Consider the following 26,102-nt stretch of genomic DNA (forward strand, 5'->3'; position numbering starts at 1 on the left):
AAACTTAGATAAGCAATGGAAACTAAAATGTTTAAGTAGTAGGCTATCATAGGAAAGGAAAAAGGAAAAGTGTAGTCAAAAATTATGTAAAATTATAATGCAGATATGGAGATGTATATAGACATTTTTCCCAGCCGTTTTTAACTTTTGACACACCTGTGAAATGACTGACATTTCAAACTCCTATCCAAGAATCTGGTAATTTTATAGTGATTCCTTTTACATATTAAGACACACATAATCCATTCTTTCTCCACTACTTTTGGCACCATATGAACCATTTTCTGTATTGAAAAGAAGAAAAAAACTCAGGATGACTGTTTTCACTACACTCCTCCTTTGTAATACTGTGAAGCATTGGAGTAGCGTAAGATTTCTTCCAAGAGTCTTCTCTGTGGATGCTCCATGGCCTGGTCATTTGTATGCCTAATTTTCAGCATATGTAAGAGTTGTGTTTCCTTATATGTATACAAATTATTTGCTTACATTCTTGTGTTTTCTAATCTCACTAAAACCAGGGTTTTTGTTTTGTTTTGTTTGTTGTGGGTTTTTTGTTGTTGTTGCTGTTGTTTTTGTTTTTGTTTTCTTTTTGACAGAGACTCTATCTGTCGCCAGGCTGGAGTGCAATAGGTGATCTTGGCTCACTGCAACCTCCACCTCCCGGGTTCAAGCGATTCTCCTGCCTCACCCTCCCAAGTAGCTGCTGCTAGTGTGTGCCACCATACTCAGCTAATTTTTGTATTTTTAGTAGAGACGGGGTTTCACCATGTTGACCAGGATGGTCTCGATCTCTTGACCTCGTGATCCGCGTGCCTCAACCTCCCAAAGTGCTAGGATTACAGGCGTGAGCCACCGTGCCCAGCCAAACCATTTTCTTTTATCTAGTCTGTTTTAAAAGTGATATTTTGAAATTATACAAATAATGTGCAAGACTATTGGATATTTGGAAAATATATGTATCATTCCTTCCTTACCTTCTATTTGCTAAAAAAGCATAAGTCAAATATTTGAGTTTGTGTGGCCCATAGCTTCCTTGCTGTGCGAAAAATTTTGAGTACTAAAAGCAAGATGAAGAACATATTTTAATTCTTAGAAAGAGAAACATGTGATTACATTTTCATTATAATGCACTCTATAAATTAATTTATACTGATTATTTCAGAGATTTAAAGTATTCTCTCTGGCTATCTTTCACTTTGGTCTGATTCTCAATGGCGGTATTTGTAAAGAATGACTATGTCTTGCTACTCATTCATTTCAGTTTGGACTTTACCAGATTTAAACTCTAAGAATATCTCGATTATTTTTATAGCACCAGATTATTTAGCTTTAGTTATCTGGGACCTGGTTCCTTCTTGTAGTTACAGTGATGTCTTTTTTGGCACATGGGAATGAACTATACTGATGACTAAACTAACCAGATGTGGAACCCAGAATAACAAAGTAATCATATAAAAATGAGTAAACAACTCATTTTCAAGTCAAGGATTGATCTAACCACAAAGATTTACCTTTGAATCTTGTTATCTCTCTACTTTCTTTCTTTTTTTTTTTTTTTTTTTTTCAGGTCAAATTCACCAGTGCTGTGAAGCTTTCTGAAGGTGGGCCAGGAAGTGGAATGGAAAATGGAAGAGATGAAGAGGAGAATTTCTTCAAGCGTCTTGGTAAATGTCATGCATCCTAAGAATTCTATTCAACTTTCATCAAACAGAACAAAAACTTGATTAGATTAAGTGTTCCATTTTTTTATTTTCATTGGTTTTTCATTCATTTCTTTCTCATACATGCCTTCTATCACTATCTATAGCTTCTCTTTTTGCAATTTGATTCAACAGACATTTATGGAAGCCTTACTATGTTCCTCACTCTGTGATGGGCACTGGGTTTGCAAAGAGTAAGATCCAGTCTCTTCTGCTGTTCTATCCTTTATTAAAATCTGAGAACTTTACAAAACTGCCAGAGATCCTTTTATCCACCCACCTATCTACTTACAAATTCTGCTCAGTATATCCCTGACAGGTGGCCAGCCACCCTCTGCACACTTTCACTGAGGGGGAGTTTATAACTTTACAAAGCAACCTGTTCCAGAGCAAGACAGCCTTAATTATTAGAGAATTTTTCTTTACATTCTGAAGACATACTTATCCACAAATTTGCTTCATTTGTCCTAGTTATGACGTCTGTACCAAGATGCACACACATACACATCACATACACTCTCACACACACATACCATGCAAGCTCCATATGTTATCCATTTTATGTTCTCTCTTTTGATCTCACTGCTGCTAGCTGTTTAGTTGTTTAACTTTGATTTCTTTACTTTTCTTTATGTGGAAGTGTCTCTAGATCCGTCACCATTCTGATTCCTTTTTATTATGTATTTTAGTTAGATGATATGCTTTTTTACAAAATGTGGAACTTAGGATGGAATGCAGTATGCCATATTTAAAATTAATTAGTATAGTGGATAGTGTAACTATTAAGCTTGAGGACCACAGGAAGTATATGAACACAATTTAATATTACATTTTCTATTTTCACATTACGTAATTGGTTTGTATTGATTAATTTTTTGCTAGCTTTTTTTCGCATGGATGAATATCATGGTATATTTTGATGTAGCCATTATTTGTTCTTCATTGCAAAAATGATGAAAATTTATTATTGCATTAATTTAGGAGGTAGTTAAGTCACTTCCCCAGGAAGGAAATTAAGAGACAGAATCCATAATTTTGAGAAGTATCCATTTTCAATCCTCTTATACTCTTTCCACTCTTTATAATCCATAATATTTGAGATTAAAATATAAATAAATAAGCAAATGAATGGAAAGAGAATCAAAACTAAATCGAACTCTGTCTTTTCTTCTTTGTACAATAAAGATCTGTCTGCAAAGACATGCACATTTCCCTGTTCTCAGTCCAAGTTGTTCATACTATTTCTGAACAGGACAAATGCAAAGATATAACTCTAAGAATACTTCTACTTGACTTTGATTAATTAATAATTTGTGGGTACAGATTTTTAGTGAACCATGCACGTAATTTTCTAGTGATCAGAGAACTTTCCCATATCACTACAGAAACATCATCAGAATTTTCCAGAACATGCCTATGATATCCTTACAACTCTATCAAAAAGAACGTGACTTAGTTCAGCATAATGAAGTTACAGTGACTCCTATGATTACTTCTCTTTTGAAAATGTTCCTATCTATTTAATTATGTCTTATAGAATTTGGATAGGGCAAACATCAAGTTTATTAGTCTCTGTGGTTTTAAGAATCTTCCTAATAACCAGGACATTCATAATTTTCAATCCTTTTACACTCTTTCCACTCCTCACAATATTTTGGAGACAATATGTCTCATGTTCAGACATCAGTATTATAAATAAATTTTTGTTGTGCTTTTTTGAGAATGAAGTGTGGAGCTAAAGTGTGTTCTCCAGGTATGTGTCATGCTAACTGGATGTCATTTGACTGGAGCTGCAATCACATCTTTAAGTTCTCTTTATGCACTAAAGTATAACTGAGGCTTAAACTCAAAGAATGTAGGGTCTCTCACATTTGGTGAATATTTCTTCTTTTTTCAAAATTCCTTCCTCCCTTCCTTCCTTCCTTCCTTCCTTCCTTCCTTCCTTCCTTCCTTCCTTCCTTCCTTCCTTCCTTCCTTCCTTCCTTCCTTCCTTCCTCCTCCCTCCCTCCCTCTCCCTCCCTCCCTTTCTCCTTCCCTTCCTCCCTCCCTTCCTCCCATCCTCCCTTCTTTCTTCTCTTTCTCTCTCTCTTTCTTTCTTTTCTTTCTTTCCTCTCTTTCTTTCTTTCCTTTCTTCCTTCTTTCTTTTTGAGACAGGGTCTTCCCCTGTCACCCATGCTGGAGTGCAATGGTACAATCATAGTTCACCGCAGCCTCAAACTCCCAGGCTCAAATGATACTCCTGCCTCAACCTTGCAAATAGCTAGGATTATGGACATGCACCACCATGCCCCACTAAATTTGTTTTACATTTTTTGTAGAGATGGGTGGGGGGTGGGGTGTCTTGCTATGTTGCCCAGGCTGGTCTTGAACTCTTGGCCTCAAGTGGTCCTCCTACCTCAGCTTCCCAAAGTGCTGGGATTACAGGCACGAACCACCATGCCTGCCCAAATATTTCTTCTTAAGTGAACTTTTTCTGTCTACTGTGAACTGAATGTGTATATCCCCAAAAAATTTGTCTCAAAGTTCTAATCCCCAAAGTGATAGCATTTAGAGGTGGAGGCTTTGGGAGGTGATTAGGTTTAGATAAGATCATAAGGGGGCCACTTGTGATGGGATTTTAATGCCCTTATTAAAAAAAAAAAAAGAAAAAAGAGGAGACATAAGGTCTCTCTGCATGCATACACCAAGGAAAAGCCACGTGAGGACATAATCAGGAAGAGAGCCATCACCAAGAACCTGACCATGAGGACACCCTGATCTCAGACTTCCAGACTTCAGAACCGTGAGAAATAAATGTTTGTTGTTTTAAGTCACCCAGTCTATGGCATTTCCTTATAGCTGACCTAACTGATTACAGCACTATACTTCCCCATTTGTAGATTTTTCTTCTTGGTGGAAAAGATAAAAGCGTAATTGACTTGTTTACATTCTCCTTCTAATTCTCTTACATTCTCTTCTTATTCATGTTCCAAACATGTTATCATTAGCATTTCTTACAAACATTAGTTCATTCTGGACTTTGTGTTTTTCTTACCATGATTCCTGTGGATTTTAGCCATTGCTTCGTATATTCTTTGTATTCCATTCACAGATTCAAAAGATCTGATATGGAATATTCATAGAGCCAGATTCTACAATGAGTTTGTGTCAACAATACCTGAAATATTGGCAGTTTATTTTTGCATGTCTAGAAAACAAAGCCATAGTATTTGAGATTGTTATCTGGAATATTGTATGTGCTTTGGGCTGGCAAGAGAATATAGCTTATATATCACTATTCTTTGCCTATGTTCTCTTGCTTGTTAAAAATTATAAAACATATGCTGTGAGATGATTCCTTTGGAATTGCTTGCAGAAAATGAGAATCTCCAGCTTAAACAACATTATCTGCTAATCTAAGTACATCGTATTTTGCAACAACTACTTCCCTTAATCGTGCAAACATCATTCTATTTTTGAGCCTGCTTTTTTCCTTACTTCCTTTTCTCCTTCCTTCCTTTCTTTCCTTCTCTTTTCTTTCTCTTGCTTTCTTTCTTGCTCTCTCCCTTCTTTCTTTCTTTTCTTTCTTCCCTTCTTTCCTTCTTTTTCTTTCTTTCTTTTGCGATCTATGTGTATAAATGATTTGTACCCAACCATGATAGATGTGTTGTCTTTTCTCATCTAAGTTCTCTTAATTACAGAATTTGTTTCTTTCTTTAAAGTTGTTAAAGAGAACAAACATCAAACCTTCTTACCCTCGGTTTAAATGCATTACTTCAACTTCAGTGATTTGAAATGAAATGCCAATAGAATTTCTTTAAAATTTAAAAGTTATTCAATAAATGAAAACTGTATCTGGTGAACGTGAAATAGAATTGAAATTACATTCAGAAATCAGCTATCTTTTTCTTTTGTGTTTTCATATTCACTGAAATTAATTCATTTTAAAAATCATGTTGTCTCTATTTGAGGGAAGGTGTTTAATTAAAACAAATTTTTTCAACTAATCAACACGTTTACTGCATATCTTCTATGTTCTCAGCTGTGCCATCAACACAATGGGAAATGCTACTTAAAGAAATACTAGATTTTATATGTCTGCAACTTCGTACCCATAAATGTATATGATAATGATTTGCCAATTAAAAATAATATTAAAAAACAAGTAGGATATTTTTATACATCCCTTCTTGGATTTAAAAGCTTATAAAAATGCATTCTATGTAAATAGAATTATAATTACACCTCAATATACACTTCAACATAAAAAATAGATATTAAACAAATGCAACTAAAATATACTGAGGCTAAAAAAGTAATCATTATGTCTAAGGAAGCCAAGAGGCATTCTTACATCCTAGTGTATTGCTATAAAAAATTGATAAAAAGTACATTTTGCAGCCAAATTACTTTTTGACATTTCTTTTAGTAGTACAATATGGAATGCCAGCAGGATACAATTTTATCATCAGTTTATCATTAAAGATACAGGCGAAAACCCAAGAAATATAACATGTACAATGAGGAATTATTTCTCACATTAAGTTTTTCTAACATGATCACTACCTTCAGCAGAGTATAAAAGTCTGAACTTCTTTCATATAAACATTTGGTATTTTAGAGATTACATTGTGGCATAGTGGTAAGAGTGCAGGTTTGTCGTCAGTAGATCTGGATTTAAATCTTGCCTTTATAACTGTCCATTGTATAAACAGATTGGGCTGCTTAACCTGTTCCTTCACCTGTTCCTTCTTTATCTCTCTGTCTCTGTCCACCACTCTCTCCTCGCCAACAGACCCATACATCCCAAAAATACATTCTCTTTTAAAATCATTTGTAAAAACTTATCTTACAGGGCTATTGCAAAAAATAAAGAAAATTAATTATAAAACATTTCATATAGTACTTGGTATCTACTAAGTGCTCAAAACAGTACCAAAATTACATCAAAAATATATTATTATCTATTAATGCTATATAAATACAATGGAAAATTTCCATTATAATTAGCTTTTATTAATAACATGACTTACGTCCTGTGCTTATAGGATTCTGCTTATCTTCTCACCTGTAATAAATATATATTATTCTGTGAAGCAAAGAATATAGGTTCTTGCTGTCAGTGAGTGTTTTGATGATTTCTGTCTTCATTATTTTACTTACGTTCCTTAACTGCATTATTTTTGAAATTCTTGCAATTAAAATGGCACTTCTTTTAGCAATATTGAATACAAGTCTTTTGAAATTAGTAATCTTGTCAAATAAAAGTTGAAGAGAACTGTGAAATACATATTCTTAATGCTTCCTTAAATAAAATGATGGCAACTGTTCTTAATAAATTTGATAAATAAGAATAACTTCATTGATCATCTATCTGGTCTTATGTATTAATTCCATTGCAAATTTTAGGTAGTTATTATCTGATGTATTTTAAATCTTAATTATAGTAACAAATAATAAAACAACTGGATTCACAAAAAAGAAAAATCTTATTATTTGGGATGTCTCTTCAATTCAAAGTTTAAGGGACTGTTTATACTTTTTAACAGATGAGAATCCTTTGGTATACATATTAGTATACTTTATATACTATTAAAGGGGTATATATAAATGATTAATGAAGTGACATATAGTTATAAAAAATAACAGGAATATACCTGTTCTAGTAACTTTGGTGATGTCTGGTGAGGAAATAGAGTAGCATTTTGAAAGGGAGCTGCCTGAAAACAGGGCTCTCCTGGAATTGTTTGTTCCTCATCTATAGCTTCTCTTCTTTGTATCATTTGAGATTTTGTCTTTTGAATTTTTTCCACCATCAAATTCTTCTCATGGTAGTTCTTTTTGCATATGATAAAAAAATGCTATACTAACTGGCAAAAAAACACTGAAGGTATTGAATTTTGAATTTTTGAATTTGGAATATTTGTATCTGAAAAAGAAACATACCCATAAAGAATGAAATATAGGAAATTTCACTAATGATATTTTATCTTCTGAGCCATTTTTGAGCTTATGAAAATAGGCAAAAAGTAAAGAGAATGGTTCAATGGATCCAAAATATTCACCACCCACTGGCAAAAATACTTTAGAAATTGCCATATTTGCTTCATCTATCTTTCATGCTCTTTTAAATGTATTGTAAAACAAATCCCAGACATCATGTTATTTCATACTGACATAGGTCAATATGTTTGAGTTACTGTGAAAGTTGTAGACCAAGGCTGGTAATTATTTTTATGCCTTGCCATAATTTTTAAATCTGGTGATAATAAAGTCTAAGTGAATCTGTGTCCCAGACTTAAACTGCTTCCAAATGATGTGTTCCCTGATAGAGTAGGTTCCCGCATTTTTCCATTAGTGGATATGGTGGCTGACATCCTTGCGTGTGGTGCACTGTCATGGTAAACCCAGGCCCATAACTGTAAACACCCCCTTTTATCTACTATGAATGCAAATTGTTAGAGTGGTAACCCTAATTCTGGACCTCCAGTAGCCAGTGATTCTTTGCACTGTAACTGATAAAAGGTTTTTCCTTTCATTACAATGCTTTCACCACACCAAAATGTACCAATTTGTACAGCATGCTGTACACAATGTACACATTATATGCAATGCTGTACCAATGCTGTATCAATTTGTTGTAACAGATTGGAAATTGCACAGTGACTGCAACTTCCATAAAAACAAGTTGTTGATTACAGGAAGAATAATTTTAAATACACCAAAAGCTCTTGCTAGTATTCAAAAGAAGACCTGCAAGTAAAATGATCAAACACTATATTTAAATATTTAGGTAAAATCTTACATTTTCATATATCACATGTTACCAGATTCCCAAAAGTCAGGATGTGTTTAAATCAAACATTAGGGTAGAGAGCAAGGAAGTGGAGTGAAGGAGAAAGTTTTCTGGCCAACACTGTAGTAAACACACTGTTGTATCTTTGAAACTCTTTTTAAACCTGTGATCCATTACATTCTCTCTCTTTCGTTCCTCCACCATGGCACCACTCCTATAGGTTGCCACAGTTTTGATGATCATCTCTCTCCCAACCAAGATGGTGGAAAAAGCAAAAACGTGGTGAATCTTGGAGCAATCCGACAAGGCATGAAACGCTTCCAATTTCTCTTGAACTGCTGTGAGCCAGGGACCATTCCTGATGCCTCCATCCTAGCAGCCGCCTTGGATCTAGTAAGTTGGTGAAAGAATTTTCCCACCCTACCCCGCATCCCAAGTAATACTATTAACAGAGGTAAGCATGAATCCCCAATTGTAATCCTCCTGTTTGCTTTTCAGAATTAGTGATTTGTTTGCTGATTTAGTGATTTGTTTGCTTTTTCAGAATTAGTGATAAAAGGGGGAAGAAAGATGGTGAGGTGAGAGAAAAGAAAGGGAGAAACATCCTAATTAATATGCCCTTGGAAATAGACTGTCTAAATATGTGAGGGCTCTGGAGTCAGACTGACTGAGTTAAAATCACTCTGACATTTACCACCTGAACCTCTGTAAAATGAGTGTAAGAGCAATAACAATACTATAGCTACCTTCTAGGGCTAGTGTGAAAACTAAACGAGGTATTAGATATAAAGCCCTCGTCACAGTGCCTGAAATATAGGAACTACACAATAAAGTGGGCCATTATTATTATATTATTGGTCCTATGTCTGCCATGTATTAGTCCTTTGAACTCACCAAGCCTTGTTTTCATTATCCATCAATTGGAGGAAAAATATGAAGCAAGGATCAATTGAAATGAATTGCACAAAAGCACGTTGAACATTGTATGGTATTATACACATGTAAGGGATTAAAGAGTATGAAGTAGATCTTGGTTAGAAAGTGTTTTTGTCAGGTAAATTAGGCCCACATGTGAATTTTGAACTCAGCCTCTCAATTTATTTATCTTTATTTATAAAGTCTTCATATGCTGCATAAACATGGTACAAAATACCAAGTAAACATCAATAAATAAAAGTATTTTATTTTAACCTTTTAAAAAGACAAACTGAAATAGATTTTTATTAGAACAAAAAACTTTAAGCCTGCCAATAAATGATCTTTTTTTTCACGTTTTATGACACACAAATGAGTGACCAGTGGTCACTCGTATTTTACTTTGGAAAATAATACAAACCTTATAATGTAATTCATAAAATTTCTCTGTGACATTTGCAGCTTTTGCTCTCAGGATATTTAGTGACCAGCAAGGTATGTGGCTTCACTTAAGGCTGAAACATTAGTACCACTTACAATCATCCAAAATGATTGCTTTCCATTATATAAGATTTTTTCAGGCTGGGTGTGGTGGCTCATGCCTGCAATCCCAGCACTTTGGGAGGCTGAGGTGGGCAGATCACGAGATCAGGAGATCGAGACCATCCTGGCTAACACGGTGAAACCCGGTCTCTATTAAAAATACAAAAAATTAGCCGGGTGAGGTGGTGGGTGCCTGTAGTCCCAGCTACTCGGGAGGCTGAGGTAGGAGAATGGCGTGAACCCGGGAGGCGGAGCTTGCAGTGAGCCAAGATCGCACCACTGCACTTCAGTCTGGGTGACAGAGCAAGACTCTGTCTCAAAAAAAAAAAAAAAAAAAAAAAAAAAAGATGTTTTTTTCAGTCAGTTTCTCATTATTGGGTAGCGACCTTTGAGATTTTTTTAAAAATTGCAGCATGTTCAATGTGTATTGATATGTGCCATGGTGACTGTAAAATGTAGAGAATCACAGGTCTCCAGGAGAGCTGAGGTTTGTGGCAATTAAACAATCAAAGTACAGTGAGATGTCTGCCTAAAGCAGGAGAGCTTAACAAGGCAAGGAGCCAATCCCTTGTTTTCTAGGTGGGACAGTGGAAGCTTAGCTGTCACTCTTTTGAGTCATGCATGGTTTGTCTTAATCACATCTTGCTCTGTTCCCTAAGGAGCAGATTGAAATAAATAAATGCAACAAATTCATTAGAAAAGAACAAACAATCAAACTCTTAAACAATGGAAAAGTGTATGAACAGCCAGTCACCAAAAATACTAATAGTCAGTTAACTATACCTCATCTTACTTGAACTTAAGAAATGCTCTGTTAATTTACAAGTTTAAAAAAAAGTAAAAGAAATGCCTATTAAAATATCCAAGATTCCTACTTTATAACCCTCAGGTTGGCAATGATTTGAAAGTGCTGATATGAGTAGAAAATATCAAACACCACATGCAGGGTCAGTAGTGGTGTAAGCAGCAGGATTTGATTAGGGAACAGAAGGAATTATTGGACTAACTGGGTGATAATGAGAGCAGTGATGGTGAGTGGAGCACTCCTCAACTCCTCTGTGAGTAGTAAGTAATTTTGGACTGTATATAGTCAGGCAGGAAGAGTTAGTAGCTCTTTACATACCAAATACACCAAATGGAAAGGGTGGTGGTATTAAAAAGCCCAGAGTCAATGTGAGTTATAAGATACTCACCATATAATAATTAATTAACTCAGCAAATGTCTTCTGAGGGATTCGTATGTGCCAGGCATCGTTCTGTTAATGATAACACAACAAAACTCAACTGGAGGACTGCACCTATTTTTCACTTTTTCCAATGAAGATTGTGTTTGTATAGTGATCTTTTTTCCAGACGTCTTAGTCTACAGCATTCTAAGGTTGATTAATGAATGGTTGGTATTTATTGTATGCCCACCCTGTTGCCAAAGGGAAAAACTGAAGCGCAGAAAGACCGATTAATAGGCAGGGCTACTAAGTCAGCAAAGGATGGAGCCAGATTGGAACCTGGGTCTATCTTCCAAGCCCTTCTATTTTGTATTCTACCATACTGACTCTCTTATTAAAATATTATGTGAGACCACTTACTTTAAAGCATGCAACAATAATAAATTCCGTATTTTATACCCAATAGCTTAAATGTGGTTAGGAAAGTGAAGGTGACAGAAGCTGATTGAACAATTATTCAATACACAGTAATATTTGCCACTTTACAGATGGTTGAAGCTGAAGTGCTCCAAGGGTACTATCATGTCCATCGTTGTCTCAATCCTAAAGTCACAGCTACTTTTGGAAAATTTTTAGACAAGTGAGGCGTCAGAATGTTCAGGTAACTGACTAATGAAATTAAGGACAATTGTAACAAGTCATCTTATTTCAACTTGTTGAAAAACTGAGTGAAATATATAGGCACAGCTTGCTGTAGAAATTGGAAAATGATGGAATAATAGTAGAGGATAATAATAGTAATAACAGGTCAAGTAATTTTCATTATACTTGACCATTTATAAAGTAACATAAGCACCTGATGAGAGTTGACAGATTGTCCTTCATTCACTGGAAAGGTCTAGGCCTCGCATTCTTTCAGAGGTCCTGAGCTGAAATTTCTGCATAAATATGGATCATGCCATGTTAGGGGCTCTATGAAGTGGACTTTTCATTTGCTTGTTTTCCATATGAGGGAACAAAAGCCCCAAGAGCTGAGGTGAGTTTGCTCAAGGTCACATGAATTAGTTGTTGCAAAAACTGGCATCAGAGCAGATTCTTCTGCTTCCATTCAGGACTCTTTTAGCAATGCCATATGCTATCACTGTAAAAAAAGATGATTTGAATAAATCAGAATGGGTATCTCTTTGACATACTGAAAATGTGCTTAAATGTATATGGCCTCCTATAATAAAAAAGATTGTGAATGACTTTTAATGATCACAAAGCATTTGAATCCTTAAAAGTGCTCCTTATCATATGAACACATGATGAATTAATAATAGAAAAATGTAAGATTTTCAACCTTAAAGATTCATACCACACATTCACTTCTCTAAACTGGTGACTCTTAACATTTAGGGACATAGATTCTTTCAAAATTGGATAAAGTTATGGAAATTCTCTCAAGAAAAGTACATTTATAGACAAAATTTAATTTATAATATTAGAAAGTTTATGGAGTCCCCCAAAACCCACCCATGAACCCAAAAATATTGAGAATTCAACCTCAATGAATGCATGATCACTGTCAAAAAGAGACTCTTTCATTAAGTAATGGAAATTACTTTATAAATATTCATTGGTGGTATAGAAACAGAAGGAAACCTGTCATAATTACTTCCTACATGGAAAGCTTTTAGACTTTATGTAAGATATATGAACATGGGAGAAACAAAAGCCTTGTCATAAAGAGAGCAACACACTTAGAGATTTAAAAAATAATCCCAATAAAACAAATTAATACTGGCTTTATGGGGGTTATTTTAAGAAGAATATTGATGAACAGTTTGATAATCAGGTATCTTGGGTATCAGGACTTCATTCCCTCTCATCAAACGATTTTATACCTATCTGATATCCAACTGCTATACTGCTTAGAGTTTGTGATATGATGTCATACCAGAGTTCCCAGCTCTAAGTACACTCTGTTTCTGACTGAGGCTTGACTTCTACCATTAAATTGGGCTGGATCATGTAGAAAACTTAAATTTCTTTTTAACTTCACCAAAATAAGGCTATAACTAGATGGTTACCACACCACTAGATTCTTCTTTCTTCCTTTCCTGTGGAAGCTATTCTGGCCCTGCTTGGCCTTCTCGATCTCCTAAGTCTCATGGTAAGAAAGAAAATGAAGGAGCACTGGAGCTTATAAGCAGTGTCTTTTGAGCCATCAAGTAAAGAGGCATTTTCTGATTAACATACATGTCCACTGATTGAGTAGCCTGCGTCTGGAAATACTGAGGTCTTTGTCACTAGACTGGATCCAGTGGGGGTGAATGTACAGGAGGATCAAGCAGTATGTGGGTAGTAGGAGTTCCTTTCATACCTGACAGTCTTTGATTCGAGGTCAAGGTCAAGCTGTGTGTAGCATTCAGAGGTCAAAATTCCAGAGGTCAGAATCAATCAAGGGTTAAAGGAGCTCAGTAGTTTCCATTATGAGGCAAAAAGAGAGAGAATCTGGGTAGACATGATTGGTTGGATAAAAGGCATAGGTGATGATGGTGGTGGTGGTGGTTGGCAGAGGTGTTGGTAGAGAATAATAATCGTAACATTTTCATTATGCTTGATGGTTTATAAAGCACCTTCACATTCATTATCTTATTTGTTGGTATGAGAGCAAAAGGATTAAGCCAAGAGATGAACCCCAAATAAGGACACTCTTACAATCAGTTTCTCAGCTATGGAAAGTGAAGGAACTAAAGGGGCTGGTGAATTCTGACAGACTGAGAGGAAAGTAACGCAGCTCCATGTTGTATGTGCTTGAATCAAAGTAGCATTTGGTGTTTACTGTCATTTGTACAGATGTGACAACTGCAATTGCTCGTACCTATTGATATGGGTTAGGAGTTCCTCAGGGTTATGCTAACTTTCACTGATGTTTTCTGCTAAAGGTATTTTTAGCTTTTGTTTCCTCTATATTTGGTTTCATCCAATATCTGATTCACCTGCTTCCAATCTTTCACGAATGCCTAGTTTTTAAGTATGTTTTATGTGTTTTCCAATGTATTGTGGTTTCATGTAGATATATGTATATAATATAAATAGATATAAACATAGAAATAAACACAGATGTAGATATGCTAGGTAGATATGTAAATGAGGAACAGATGTGGATCTAGATATAGGCACAGATACAGATACAGATAGATATAGATATATAGAGATAGATAGAAACATATTATAGATTCCACCATTTCATCAAATAGAATTTGGAGGAGGAGGGGAAAAATAAATGTGCTCAATTTATCATCATATTTCAATCCTGCATTTTCTCCAACCTCTCTTTTATTGTTTTGCTTTGTTATATTTATTTTTAAGTGCAGCTTAAATATAATTTTTGCATTTTGACATAATTTTTATGTTACAATAGTTTCATTGTTTTATGTCCTTAATAATAGAATTTAAATGTGATTTTTTAAGATTGTAATTTTCTTCAGAATTAAAAAGTATTATTAGACGGAATAAATACTGGAAATGTTAGTGTTCAAAGTTTTGCTGACCTGTTTTTCTGTTGGTTCTAAACAATACTACTTTTATTATTGCTACGACCACTAAATGTAGGGATAATTGATTCAATTTTAAGTCCAACACAGCTTTTTCTCATAATCTTTCTCTTTAGGGTTAATTTAGCAGATGCAACTGTAAGGCATTTTTTAAAAGACATGTTTTAGAAAGGATTCATTTCATCTCTAGGTTTATATAATCTACAAATACAAAACTAAAACAAAAATAAAAAGAAAAATTAAACAGTTCAAGCAAAAAGTATTTCCATTTCCTTTATTTTTCAAGTGAAATAGTCTATCCTTATTTATCCAGGTGAATTTGTAACATGCACAAGCAGTGATTTCTAATTTACTGGTAATTTATTAGCATGAAAAACACTAATAATAATGCCAGTTTGCTTTAAGAACAATTCCATAAATATAAGACTATCCATAAGATCATAGAATTCTCCCTAGTCTGTGGATGGAGGAAATCTAATGTTAAATTGTTTAGCCCCATAAATAGACAGCTTTAGAAGAAGTGAATATATAATTCTTTTTCAAAATAGGACACTTTCAAGAGTGAAAGAGTTTTCAATAATTATGTGAGGAAAACAGACATAAAATGGGACTCTCCTAGGAAAAGACCTTCAGTTACCATAGGTCTAATTCACACTTACTTCCAGGCTTATTGCATGAAGTATAATTCATATTGGGGCTTAACATCCAATATATTTAATAATCAATGCAAATTAGGTCCTTTCAAGGAGACAGGAATGCATGAAAGGAAATATCTTATGATTCTCTTTTGAATCATAAGAAAATTAGAAATAATTTAGTAATAACAAAACTAAACTATCAAATTATCCTCTTAATCTAGTGGTAATGAATGTTGTATGTGCCACGTTTTCTTTTTATTTTTACAATAAAATAATTTTTTTATTATACTTTAAGTTTTAGGGTACATGTACACAACGTGCAGGTTTGTTACACATGTATACATGTGCCATGTTGGTGTGCTGCACCCATTAACTCGTCATTTACATTAGGTATATTTCCTAATGCTATCCTTCCCCTCTCCCCCCACCCCACGACAGGTGTGTGATGTTCCCCTTCCTGTGTCCAAGTGTTCTCATTGTTCAATTTCCACTTATGAGTGAGAACATGTGGTGTTTGGTTTTTTGTCCTTGCGATAGTTTGCTGAGAATGATGGTTTCCAGCTTCATCCACGTCCCTAAAAAGGACGTGAATCATCATTTTTTATGACTGCATAGTATTCCGTGGTATATATGTGCCACATTTTCTTAATCCAGTCTATCATTGATGGACATTTGGGTTGGTCCCAAGTCTTTGCTATTGTGAATAGTGCCGCAATAAACATACGTGTGCATGTGTCTTTATAGCAGCATGATTTATAATCCTTTGGGTATATACCCAGTAATAGGATGGCTAGGTCAAATGGTATTTCTAGTTCTAGATCCTTGAGGAATCGCCACACTGTCTTCCACAATGGTTGAATTAGTTTACAGTCCCACCAACAGTGTAAAAGTGTTCCCATTTCTTCACATCCTCTCCAGCACCTGATGTTTCCTGACTTTTTAGTGATCGCCATTCTAACTGGTGTGAGATGGTATCTCATTGTGGTTTTGATTTGCATTTCTCTGATGGCCAGTGATGATGAGCATTTTTTCATGTGTCTGTTGGCTGCATAAATGTCTTCTTTTGAGAAGTGTCTGCTCATATCCTTTGCCCACTTTTTGATGGGGTTGGTTTTTTTTCTTTTTTTGTGTGTAAATTTGTTTGAGTTCTTTGTAGAATCTGGATATTAGCCCTTTGTCAGATGAGTAGATTGCAAAAATTTTCTCCCATTCTGTAGGTTGCCTGTTCACTCTGATGGTAGTTTCTTTTGCTGTGCAGAAGCTCTTTAGTTTAATTAGATCTCATTTGTCAGTTTTGGCTTTTGTTGCCATTGCTTTTGGTGTTTTAGACATGAAGTCCTTGACCATGCCTATGTCCTGAATGGTATTGTCTAGGTTTTCTTCTAGGGTTTTTATGGTTTTAGGTCTAACATTTAAGTCTTTAATCCATCTTGAATTAATTTTTGTATAAGGTGTAAGGAAGGGATCCAGTTTCAGCTTTCTACATATGGCAAGCCAGTTTTCCCAGCACCATTTATTAAATAGGGAACTCTTTCCCCATTTCTTGTTTTTGTCAGGTTTGTCAAAGATCAGATGGTTGTAGATGTGTGGTATTATTTCTGAGGGTTCTGTTCTGTTCCATTGGTCTATATCTCTGTTTGGCACCAGTACCATGCTCTTTTGGTTACTGAAGCCTCGTAGTATAGTTTAAAGTCAGGTAGCGTGATGCCTCCAGCTTTGTTCTTTTGACTTAGGGTTGACTTGACAATGTGGGCTCTTTTTTGGTTCCATTTGAACTTTAAAGTAGTTTTTTCCAATTCTGTGAAGAAAATCTTTGGTAGCTTGATGGGTATGGCATTAAATCTATAAATTACCTTGGGCAGTATGGCCATTTTCACGATACTGATTCTTCCTATCCATGAGCTTGGAATGTTCTTCCATTTGTTCGTGTCTTATTTTATTTCATTGAAGTGTGGTTTGTAGTTCTCCCTGAAGAGGTCTGTCACACCCCTAGTAAGTTGGATTCCTAGGTATTTTATTCTCTTTGAAGCAATTGTGAGTGGGAGTTCACTCTGTTTGTCTGTTATTGGTGTATAAGAATGCTTGTGATTTTTGAACATCGATTTTGTATCCTGAGACTTTGTTGAAGTTGCTTATCAGCTTAAGGAGATTTTGGGCTGAGGCGATGGGGTTTTCTAAATATACAGTCATGTCATCTGCAAATACGGACAATTTGACTTCCACTTTTCCTAATTGAATACCCTTTATTTCTTTCTCCTGCCTGATTGCCCTGGCTAGAACTTCCAACATTGTGTTGAATAGGAGTGGTGAGAGAGGGCATCCCTGTCTTGTGCCACTTTTCAAAGGGAATGTTTCCAGTTTTTGCTCATTCAGTGTGATATTGGCTGTGGGTTTGCCATAAATAGCTCTTATTATTTTGAGATACGTTCCATCAATACCTAATTTATCAGCATGAAGGGCTGTTGAATTTTGTCAAAGGCCTTTTCTGCATCTATTGAGATAATCATATGGTTTTTGTCTTTGGTTCTGTTTATATGCTGGATTACATTCATTGATTTGCATATGTTGAACCAGCCTTGCATCCCAGGGATGAAGCCCACTTGGTCACGGTGGATAAGCTTTTTGATGTGCTGCTGGATTTGGTTTGCCAGTATTTTACTGAGGATTTTTGCATCAATGTTCATCAGGGATATTGGTCTAAAATTCTCTTTTTTTGTTGTTTCTCTGCCAGGCTTTGATATCAGGATGATGCTGGCCTCATAAAATGAGTTAGGGAGGAGTCCCTCTTTTTCTATTGATTGCAATAGTTTCAGAAGGAATGGTACCAGCTCCTCCTTGTACCTCTGGTAGAATTCAGCTGTGAGTCCTGGTCTGGTCCTGGACTTTTGTTTGGTTGGTAGGCTATTAATTATTGCCTCAATTTCAGAGCCTGTTATTGGGCTATTCAGGGATTCAACTTCTTCCTGGTTTAGTCTTGGGAGGGAGTATGCGTCCAGGAATTTATCCATTTCTTCTAGATTTTCTAGTTTATTTTTATTTTATTTATTTATATTTTTTGCGACGGAGTCTCGCTCTGTTGCCTGGGCTGGAGTGCAGTGGCCGGATCTCAGCTCACTGCAAGCTCCACCTCCGGGTTTCCGCCATTCTCCTGCCTCAGCCTCCCGAGTAGCTGGGACTACAGGCGCCCGTCACCTCGCCCGGCTAGCTTTTTGTATTTTTTAGTAGAGACGGGGTTTCATCGTGTTAGCCATGATGGTCTCGATCTCCTGACCTCGTGATCCGCCCGTCTCGGCCTCCCAAAGTGCTGGGATTACAGGCTTGAGCCACCGCGCCCGGCCAATTTTCTAGTTTATTTGCGTAGAGGTGTTTGTAGTATTCTCTGATGGTAGTTTGTATTTCTGTGGGGTCAGTGGTGATATCCCCTTTATCATTTTTATTGCATCTTTCTGATTCTTCTCTCTTTTCTTCTTTATTAGCCTTGCTAGCGGTCTATCAATTTTGTTGATCATTTCAATAAACCAGCTCCTGGGTGCATTGATTTTTTGAAGGGATTTTTGTGTCTCTATCTCCTTCAGTTCTGCTCTGATTTAGTTATTTCTTGCCTCCTGCTAGCTTTTGAATGTGTTTGTTCTTGCTTCTCTAGTTCTTTTAATTGTGATGATAGGGTGTCAGTTTGAGATCTTTCCTGCTTTCTCCTGTGGGCATTTAGTGCTATAAATTTCCCTCTACACACTGCTTTAAATGTGTCCCAGAGATTCTGCTATGTTGTGTCTTTGTTCTCATTTGTTTCAAAGAACATCTTTATTTCTGCCTTCATTTCATTATGTACCCAGTCGTCATTCAGGAGCAGGTTGTTCAGATTCCATGTAATTGAGCGGTTTTGAGTTTCTTAATCCTGAGTTCTAGTTTGATTGCACTGTGGTCTGAGAGATAGTTTGTTATAATTTCTGTTCTTTTACATTTGCTGAGGAGTGCTTTACTTCCAACTATGTGGTCAATTTTGGAATAAGTGTGATGTGGTGCTGAGAAGAAAGTATATTCTGTTGATTTGGGGTGGAGAGTTCTGTATATGTCTATTAGGTCCACTTGGTGCAGAGCTGAGTTCAATTCCTGGATATCCTTGTTAACTTTCTGTCTTGTTGATCTGTCTAATGTTGACAGTGGGGTGTTAAAATCTCCCATCATTATTGTATGGGAGTCTAAGTCTCTTTGTAGGTCTCTAAGGACTTGCTTTATGAATCTCCTTGCTCCTGTATTGGGTGCATGTATATTTAGGATAGTTAGCTCTTCCTGTTGAATTGATCCCTTTACCATTATGTAATGGCCTTCTTTGTCTCTTTTGACAAAGAAGGCCATTTTGTTGGTTTAAAGTCTGTTTTATCAGAGACTAGGATTGCAACCTCTGCCTTTTTTTGTTATCCATTTGCTTGGTAGATCTTCCTCCATCCCTTTATTTTGAGCCTCTGCGTGTCTCTGCACATGAGATGGGTCTCCTGAATACAGCACACTGATGAGTCTTGACTCTTTATCCAATTTGCCAGTCTGTGTCTTTTATTTGTAGCATTTAGCCCATTTACATTTAAGGTTAATATTTTTATGTGTGAATTTGATCCTGTCATTATGATGTTAGCTGGTTATTTTTCTCGTTAGTTGATGTACATTCTTCCTCACATCGATGGTCTTTACAATTTGCCATGTTTTTGCAGTGGCTGGTAGCGGTTTTTCCTTTCCATGTTTAGTGCTTCCTTCACGATCTCTTGCAGGGCAGGCCTGGTGATGACAAAATCTCTCAGCATTTGCTTGTCTGTAAAGGATTTTATTTCTCCTTAATTTATGAAGCTTAGTTTAGCTTGATATGAAATTCTGGGTTGAAAATTCTTTTCTTTAAGAATGTTGAATATTGGCCCCCATTCTCTTCTGACTTGTAGAGTTTCTGTTGAGAGAGCCACTGTTAGTCTGATTGGCTTCCCTTTGTGTGCAACCCAACCTTTCTCTCTGGCTGCCCTTAACCTTTTTTCCTTTATTTCAACTTTGGTGAATCTGATAATTATGTATCTTGGAGTTGCTATTCTCAAGGAGTTTCTTTGTGGTGTTCTCTGTATTTCCTGAATTTTAATGTTGGCCTGCATTGCTAGGTTGGGGAAGTTCTCTTGCATAGTGTCCTGCAGAGTGTCTTCCAACTTGGTTCCATTGTCCCTGTCACTTTCAGATACACCAATCAGACGTAGATTTGGTCTTTTCACATAGTCCCATCTTTCTTGGAGGCTTTGTTCATTTCTTTTTATTCTTTTTTCTCTAAACTTCTCTTCTCGCTTCATTTCATTCATTTGATCTTCAATCACTGATACCCTTTCTTCCAGTTGATCGAATCGGTACTGAAGCTTGTGCATTCATCACGTAGTTCTCATGCCATGGTTTTCAGCTCCATCAGGTCATTTAAGGACTTCTCTACACTGCTTATTCTAGTTAGCCATTTGTCTAATCGTTTTTCAAGGTTTTTAGCTTCTTTGCGGTGGGTTCGAACTTCCTCCTTTAGCTTGGAGAAGTTTGATCGTCTGAAGCCTTCTTCTCTCAACTCATCAAAGTCATTCTCCATCCAGCTTTGTTCTGTTGCTGTCAAGGAGCTGTATTCCTTTGGAGGGGGAGAGGCGCTCTGAATTTTAGAATTTTCAGCTCTTCTGCTTTGTTTTTTTCCCCATCTTTGTGGTTTTATCTACCTTTGGTCTTTGATGATGGTGACGTACAGTTGGGGTTTTGGTGTGGATGTCCTTTCTGCTTGTTAGTTTTCCTTCTAACAGTCAGGACCCTCAGCTGCAGGTCTGTTGGAGTTTCTGGAGGTCCACTCTAGACCCTGTTTGCCTGGTTATCAGCAGCGGAGGCTGCAGAACAGTGAATATTGCTGAACAGCAAATGTTGCTGCCTGATCATTCCTCTGGAAACTTCGTCTCAGAGGGGTACCCAGCCATGTGAGGTGTCAGTCTGCCCCTACTGAGGGGTACCTCCCAGTTAGGCTACTTGGGGGTCAGGGACCCACTTGAGGAGGCAGTCTTTCCGTTCTCAGATCTCAAACTCCATGCTGGGAAAACCACTACTCTCTTCAAAGCTGTCAGACAGGGACATTTAAGTCTGCAGAGGTTTCTGCTGCCTTTTGTTTGGCTATACCCTGCACCCAGAGGTGGAGTCTACAGAGGCAAGCAGGCCTCCTTGAGTTGTGGTGGGCTCCACCCAGTTCGAGTTTCCTGGCTTCCTTGTTTACCTACTCAAGCCTCAGCAATGGCAAGCGCCCCTCCCCCAGCTTCACTGCCCCCTTGCAGTTCAATCTCAGACTGCTGTGCTATCAATGAGTGAGGCTCTGTGGCCATGCAACCCTCTGAGCCAGGTGCAGGATATAATGTTCTGTTATGCTGTTTGCTGAGACCATTGGAAAAGTACAGTATTAGGGTGGGAGTGACCCAATTTTCCAGGTGTTGTCTGTCACAGCTTCCCTTGGCTAGGAAAGGGAATTGCCTGACCACTTGAGCTTCCCAGGTGAGGCGATGCCTCGCCCTGCTTCGACTCATGCTCAGTGGGCTGCACCCACTGTTCGGTACCCACTGTCCCACACGCCCCAGTGAGATGAACCCGGTACCTCAGTTGGAAATGCAGAAATCACCCATCTTCTGCGTTGCTCACGCTGGGAGTTGTAGACTGGAGCTGTTGCTATTTGACCATCTTGGAACTGCCTGAATGTGCTGTATTTTCTTTATTCATTCACCTGTTGATCGATACTTGAGTTGAATCTATGTCTTGGCTATTGCGAATGGTGCTGCAATGGACATGAGAGTATAGTTTTTTTTTTTTTTTTTGAGGTGGAGTCTCGCTCTGTCGCCCAGACTGGAGTGCAGTGGCCGGATCTCAGCTCACTGCAAGCTCCGCCTCCCGGGTTTACGCCATTCTCCTGCCTCAGCCTCCCAAGTAGCTGGGACTACAGGCGCCCGCCACCTCGCCCGGCTAGTTTTTGTATTTTTAGTAGAGACGGGGTTTCACCGTGTTCGCCAGGATGGTCTCGATCTCCTGACCTCGTGATCCGCCCGTCTCGGCCTCCCAAAGTGCTGGGATTACAGGCTTGAGCCACCGCGCCCGGCCGAGAGTATAGATTTTAAAAATGAAATACAGCAAAAGAAACTATCATCAGAATGAACAGACAACCTACCGAACGGGAGAAAATTTTTGCAGTCTATCCATATGACAAAAGTCTAATATCCAGAATCTACAAGGAACTTAAACAAATTTACAAGAAAAAAAAAAACATTAAAAAGTGGGCAAAGGACATAAATGGACCCTTCTCAAAAGAAAACATTTAGGCCAGGGGCAGTGGTTCATGCCTGTAATCCCAGCACTTTGGGAGGTCAAGGTAGGCAGATCACGAGGTCAGGAGATTGAGACCATCCTGGCTAACATGGTGAAACCCTGTCTCTACTAAAAAATACAAAAAATTAGTGGGGTGTGGTGGCAAACACCTGTGGTCCCAGCTATTTGGGAGGCTGAGGCAGGAGAATGGTGTGAATCCAGGAGGCGGAGCTTGCAGTGAGCTGAGATCACTCCACTGCACTCCAGCCTGGGTGACACGGTGAGATTCCGTCTCAAAAAACAAAACAAAACAAAACAAAAAAAGAAAACATTTATGTGGCCAACAAACATATGAAAAAAAGCTCAACGTCACTGATCATCAGAGAAATAAAAATCAAAACTACAGTGAGATACCATCTCACGCCAGTCAAAATGGTGATTATTAAAAAGTCAAGGAACAACAGATGCTGGTGAGGCTGCAGAGAAATAGGAATGCTTTTACATTGTTGGTGGGAATGCAAATTAGTTCAACTATTGTGGAAGACAGTGTGGTGATTCCTTAAAGACCTAGAATCAGAAATACCATTTGACCCCGCAATCCCATTACTACATATATACCCAAAGGACTATAAGTCATTCTACTATAAAAACACATGCACATGTATGTTTATTACAGCACTATTTACAATAGCAAAGATATGGAATCAACCCAAATGCCCATCAATAATAGACTGGATAAAGAAAATGTGGTACATATATAACATGGAATACTATGCAGCCATAAAAAGGAATGAGATCGTGTCTTTTGCAGGGACATGAATGGAGCTGGAAGCCATTTTCCTCAGCAAACTAATGCAGGAACAGAAAACCAAACACCACATGTTCTCATTCATAAATGGGAGCTGAACAATGAGAACGTATGTACACATGGACACATGGGAACAACACACATTGGGGCCTGTCAGCAGGGTTAGCGGGTCAGGGGAAGGGAGAGCATCAGGACAAATAGCTAATGCATGCTGGACTTAGTACCTAGGTGATGAGTTGATAGGTGTAGCAAGCCACCATGGCACAAGTTTACCTATGTAACAAACCTGTACATCCCGGGCATGTACCCCAGAACTTATAAAATAAAATAAAATGAAACAAAATGAATATGTATCATAAATAGATAGAATTTAAAGAAAAAAATCTAAAAGTCACATATCCATGACACAAATAAAACATTTCCAGTTTCTGTGTTCCCTTACCTAATCACACACCCTTACCGCTGAGAAGACACTCTTCTTCTGAACTTTATTTTAATATCTTTCTTGTGCTTTACTTATTTTATCACATTGGTGTGTGTCTTTAGAGAACATATTATTTTGTTTTGTTTTGCTTTGTTTTGTCTGGTTTTGAAATTAATTTATAGGAAGTCATGCTATCCGTTTTCTTATTTGTTTAACATTGTGTTTGAGTTCCTCCTTGTCAATGCATTTAGTGTTAATATGTTAATGTTTACTCATGAATGGTATTCATTTGTTTGAACATACCACAATTTATATATCCACTCTATGTTAGGTGGACATTTTAATTTTTTCAAAATTCTGGCTAATTTTAGCAATATCTTTATAAGTATTTTTGTGTATGGGTCTCGATTCATATATAGTTTCCTAAATAAACCTATGAGTAAAATTATTGACTCACACTTTTACTACATGATACCAAATTGTATTTCAAAGTAGTTGCAAAAATTCCAAATAAGTGCCAACGGTATAACGAAAACTCCTGTTTCTCTGTGTTCTTGCCAACACTGTATTGCCCAACATTTTTATTTTTAACAATGTGGTGCTTTAAAGTAATAACCTGTAATCTATATTTTAACCTAAAGCTTGAGAAGTCTTGTCATCAGTTTATTTACCATTTCTGTTTCTGCTTTGGTAAAAGATTTCATTTGTGTCTTTTGTTCATTCTCTTATTGGAAGATTATTTATCTTTTATTGCTAATTTTTAGAAGATTATAGGTGATGTCAATATTAATATTTTTTCTCTTCTTTGCATTGCATCATCTTCCAGTGTTCAACTTGTTTTCATCTTCAATTTTTTTCGTATATTGTAATGAAGGGAAATTTTAATTTAATATAATTCATAAAAATTATCCTTCATGACTAACACTTCTGTCTTGAAATTCCAAGGTAGCAAAGACATTCTTATATTTTTCTCTAAAAGTATTAAAGATTAACTTTCACAGTTAAGCCTTTAATGAAAATGTTCTATGTGAATAGTATAAGATAGGAATTCATTTTCTTTATTTTCTTTCATTCCTGTGGAAAAATAACTATCCTAGCACAATATGTTGACTAGTTAATGCATTCTTCTCAGATGTGCATTTCCATCTTAATCAAATGTCAAGTGTCCTTACAAGCATGATGTAATTCTGGGGGTTTTTGTTTGTTTGTTTGTTTGTTTTTGAGATGGAGGCTTGCTTTGTTGCCCAGGCTTGAGTTCAGTGGCGTGATCTCAGCTCACTGCAACCTCCACCTCCTGGGTTCAAGTAATTCTCCTGTCTAAGCCTCCCAAGTAGCTGGGACTACAGGCACCCACCATCACGCCCAGTTAATTTTTGTATTTTTAGTAGAGACGGGGTTTCACCATGTTGGTCAGGCTGGTCGAGAACTCCTGACCTTAGGTGATCCCTCCACCTTGACCCCCAAAGTTCTGGGATTACAGGCGTGAGCCACCGCGCCTGGCCTGGGTTTTGTTTTGTTCCATTTTCTATGTATCCTGAGTCAACCTACTCTGTATTAATAGTTAGAACTTTAAACATCACTTAGGCTAGTCGTGGCTCTTCATTCTTTCCCATGAATTTTATAATTAGCTTATCAGAGTCCATGAAAAATCCTTTGATTTATTCTTGGAATTGCCTTGAGTCCACGGATATATTTAGAGATGATTGAAATTCAGATCTGAAATGATTATTCAAAAGTTCTATTTCTTCCTGTGATAGTATAAGTAATTTTATTTTTTTCAGTAGTTTATCAATTTAATCTATATTTTAAGGTTTGTTGGCATAAAATTAATTAGAATACATTCTTAATAGTTGTAATCCTTGCAGTATCTGTAGTTATCTATTTTTATTTCTAAAATTGTTTCCAGTTTTTTTAACAAGATGTACCAGTCATTTGTCTATTTCATTATTCTTTTTTAATCTTTCTATTGTATGTTTGTTCTGTAATTTATTAATGCTTGCTCTTATTTTTATTATTTTCTCTCATGCTTTGGGCTAATTGCATTATTCTTTGGCTAAGTTGATTACTTAGTTCATTGATATTCTTTTCTCTGTTGTAAACTAAGAACTTAGCTATTAATTTTCCTCTAAGTACTACTTTAACTGCATACCATAAATTTTGATAAGCAGTATTTTTGTTTTAATTTACTTTTAAGTATTTTCTAATTTCTTTAATTGTTTTCTTTTTGACTCATAGGTATCTAGATGTGTGTGTGTTTTAATT

General features: G+C 36.7%; 1 protein-coding gene across 3 annotated transcripts in view; it reads left to right on the top strand.

Annotated features, from left to right (window-relative positions):
* The window catches only part of UNC80 (unc-80 homolog, NALCN channel complex subunit), a 232,968-nt gene that overhangs the window by 77,969 nt on the left and 128,897 nt on the right, over nucleotides 1-26,102 (top strand). For all 3 annotated transcript variants that reach the window (XM_010354934.2, XM_030916516.1, XM_010354935.2), the window contains exons 21-22: nucleotides 1,568-1,664; nucleotides 8,696-8,868. In XM_010354934.2, coding sequence (XP_010353236.1) covers nucleotides 1,568-1,664; nucleotides 8,696-8,868 — 270 coding nt within the window. The remainder of the gene's footprint in view (nucleotides 1-1,567; nucleotides 1,665-8,695; nucleotides 8,869-26,102) is intronic.

This window comes from Rhinopithecus roxellana, chromosome 14 (genome assembly GCF_007565055.1).
Source record: "Rhinopithecus roxellana isolate Shanxi Qingling chromosome 14, ASM756505v1, whole genome shotgun sequence".
In the NCBI taxonomy this organism is placed as follows: Eukaryota; Metazoa; Chordata; class Mammalia; order Primates; family Cercopithecidae; genus Rhinopithecus; species Rhinopithecus roxellana.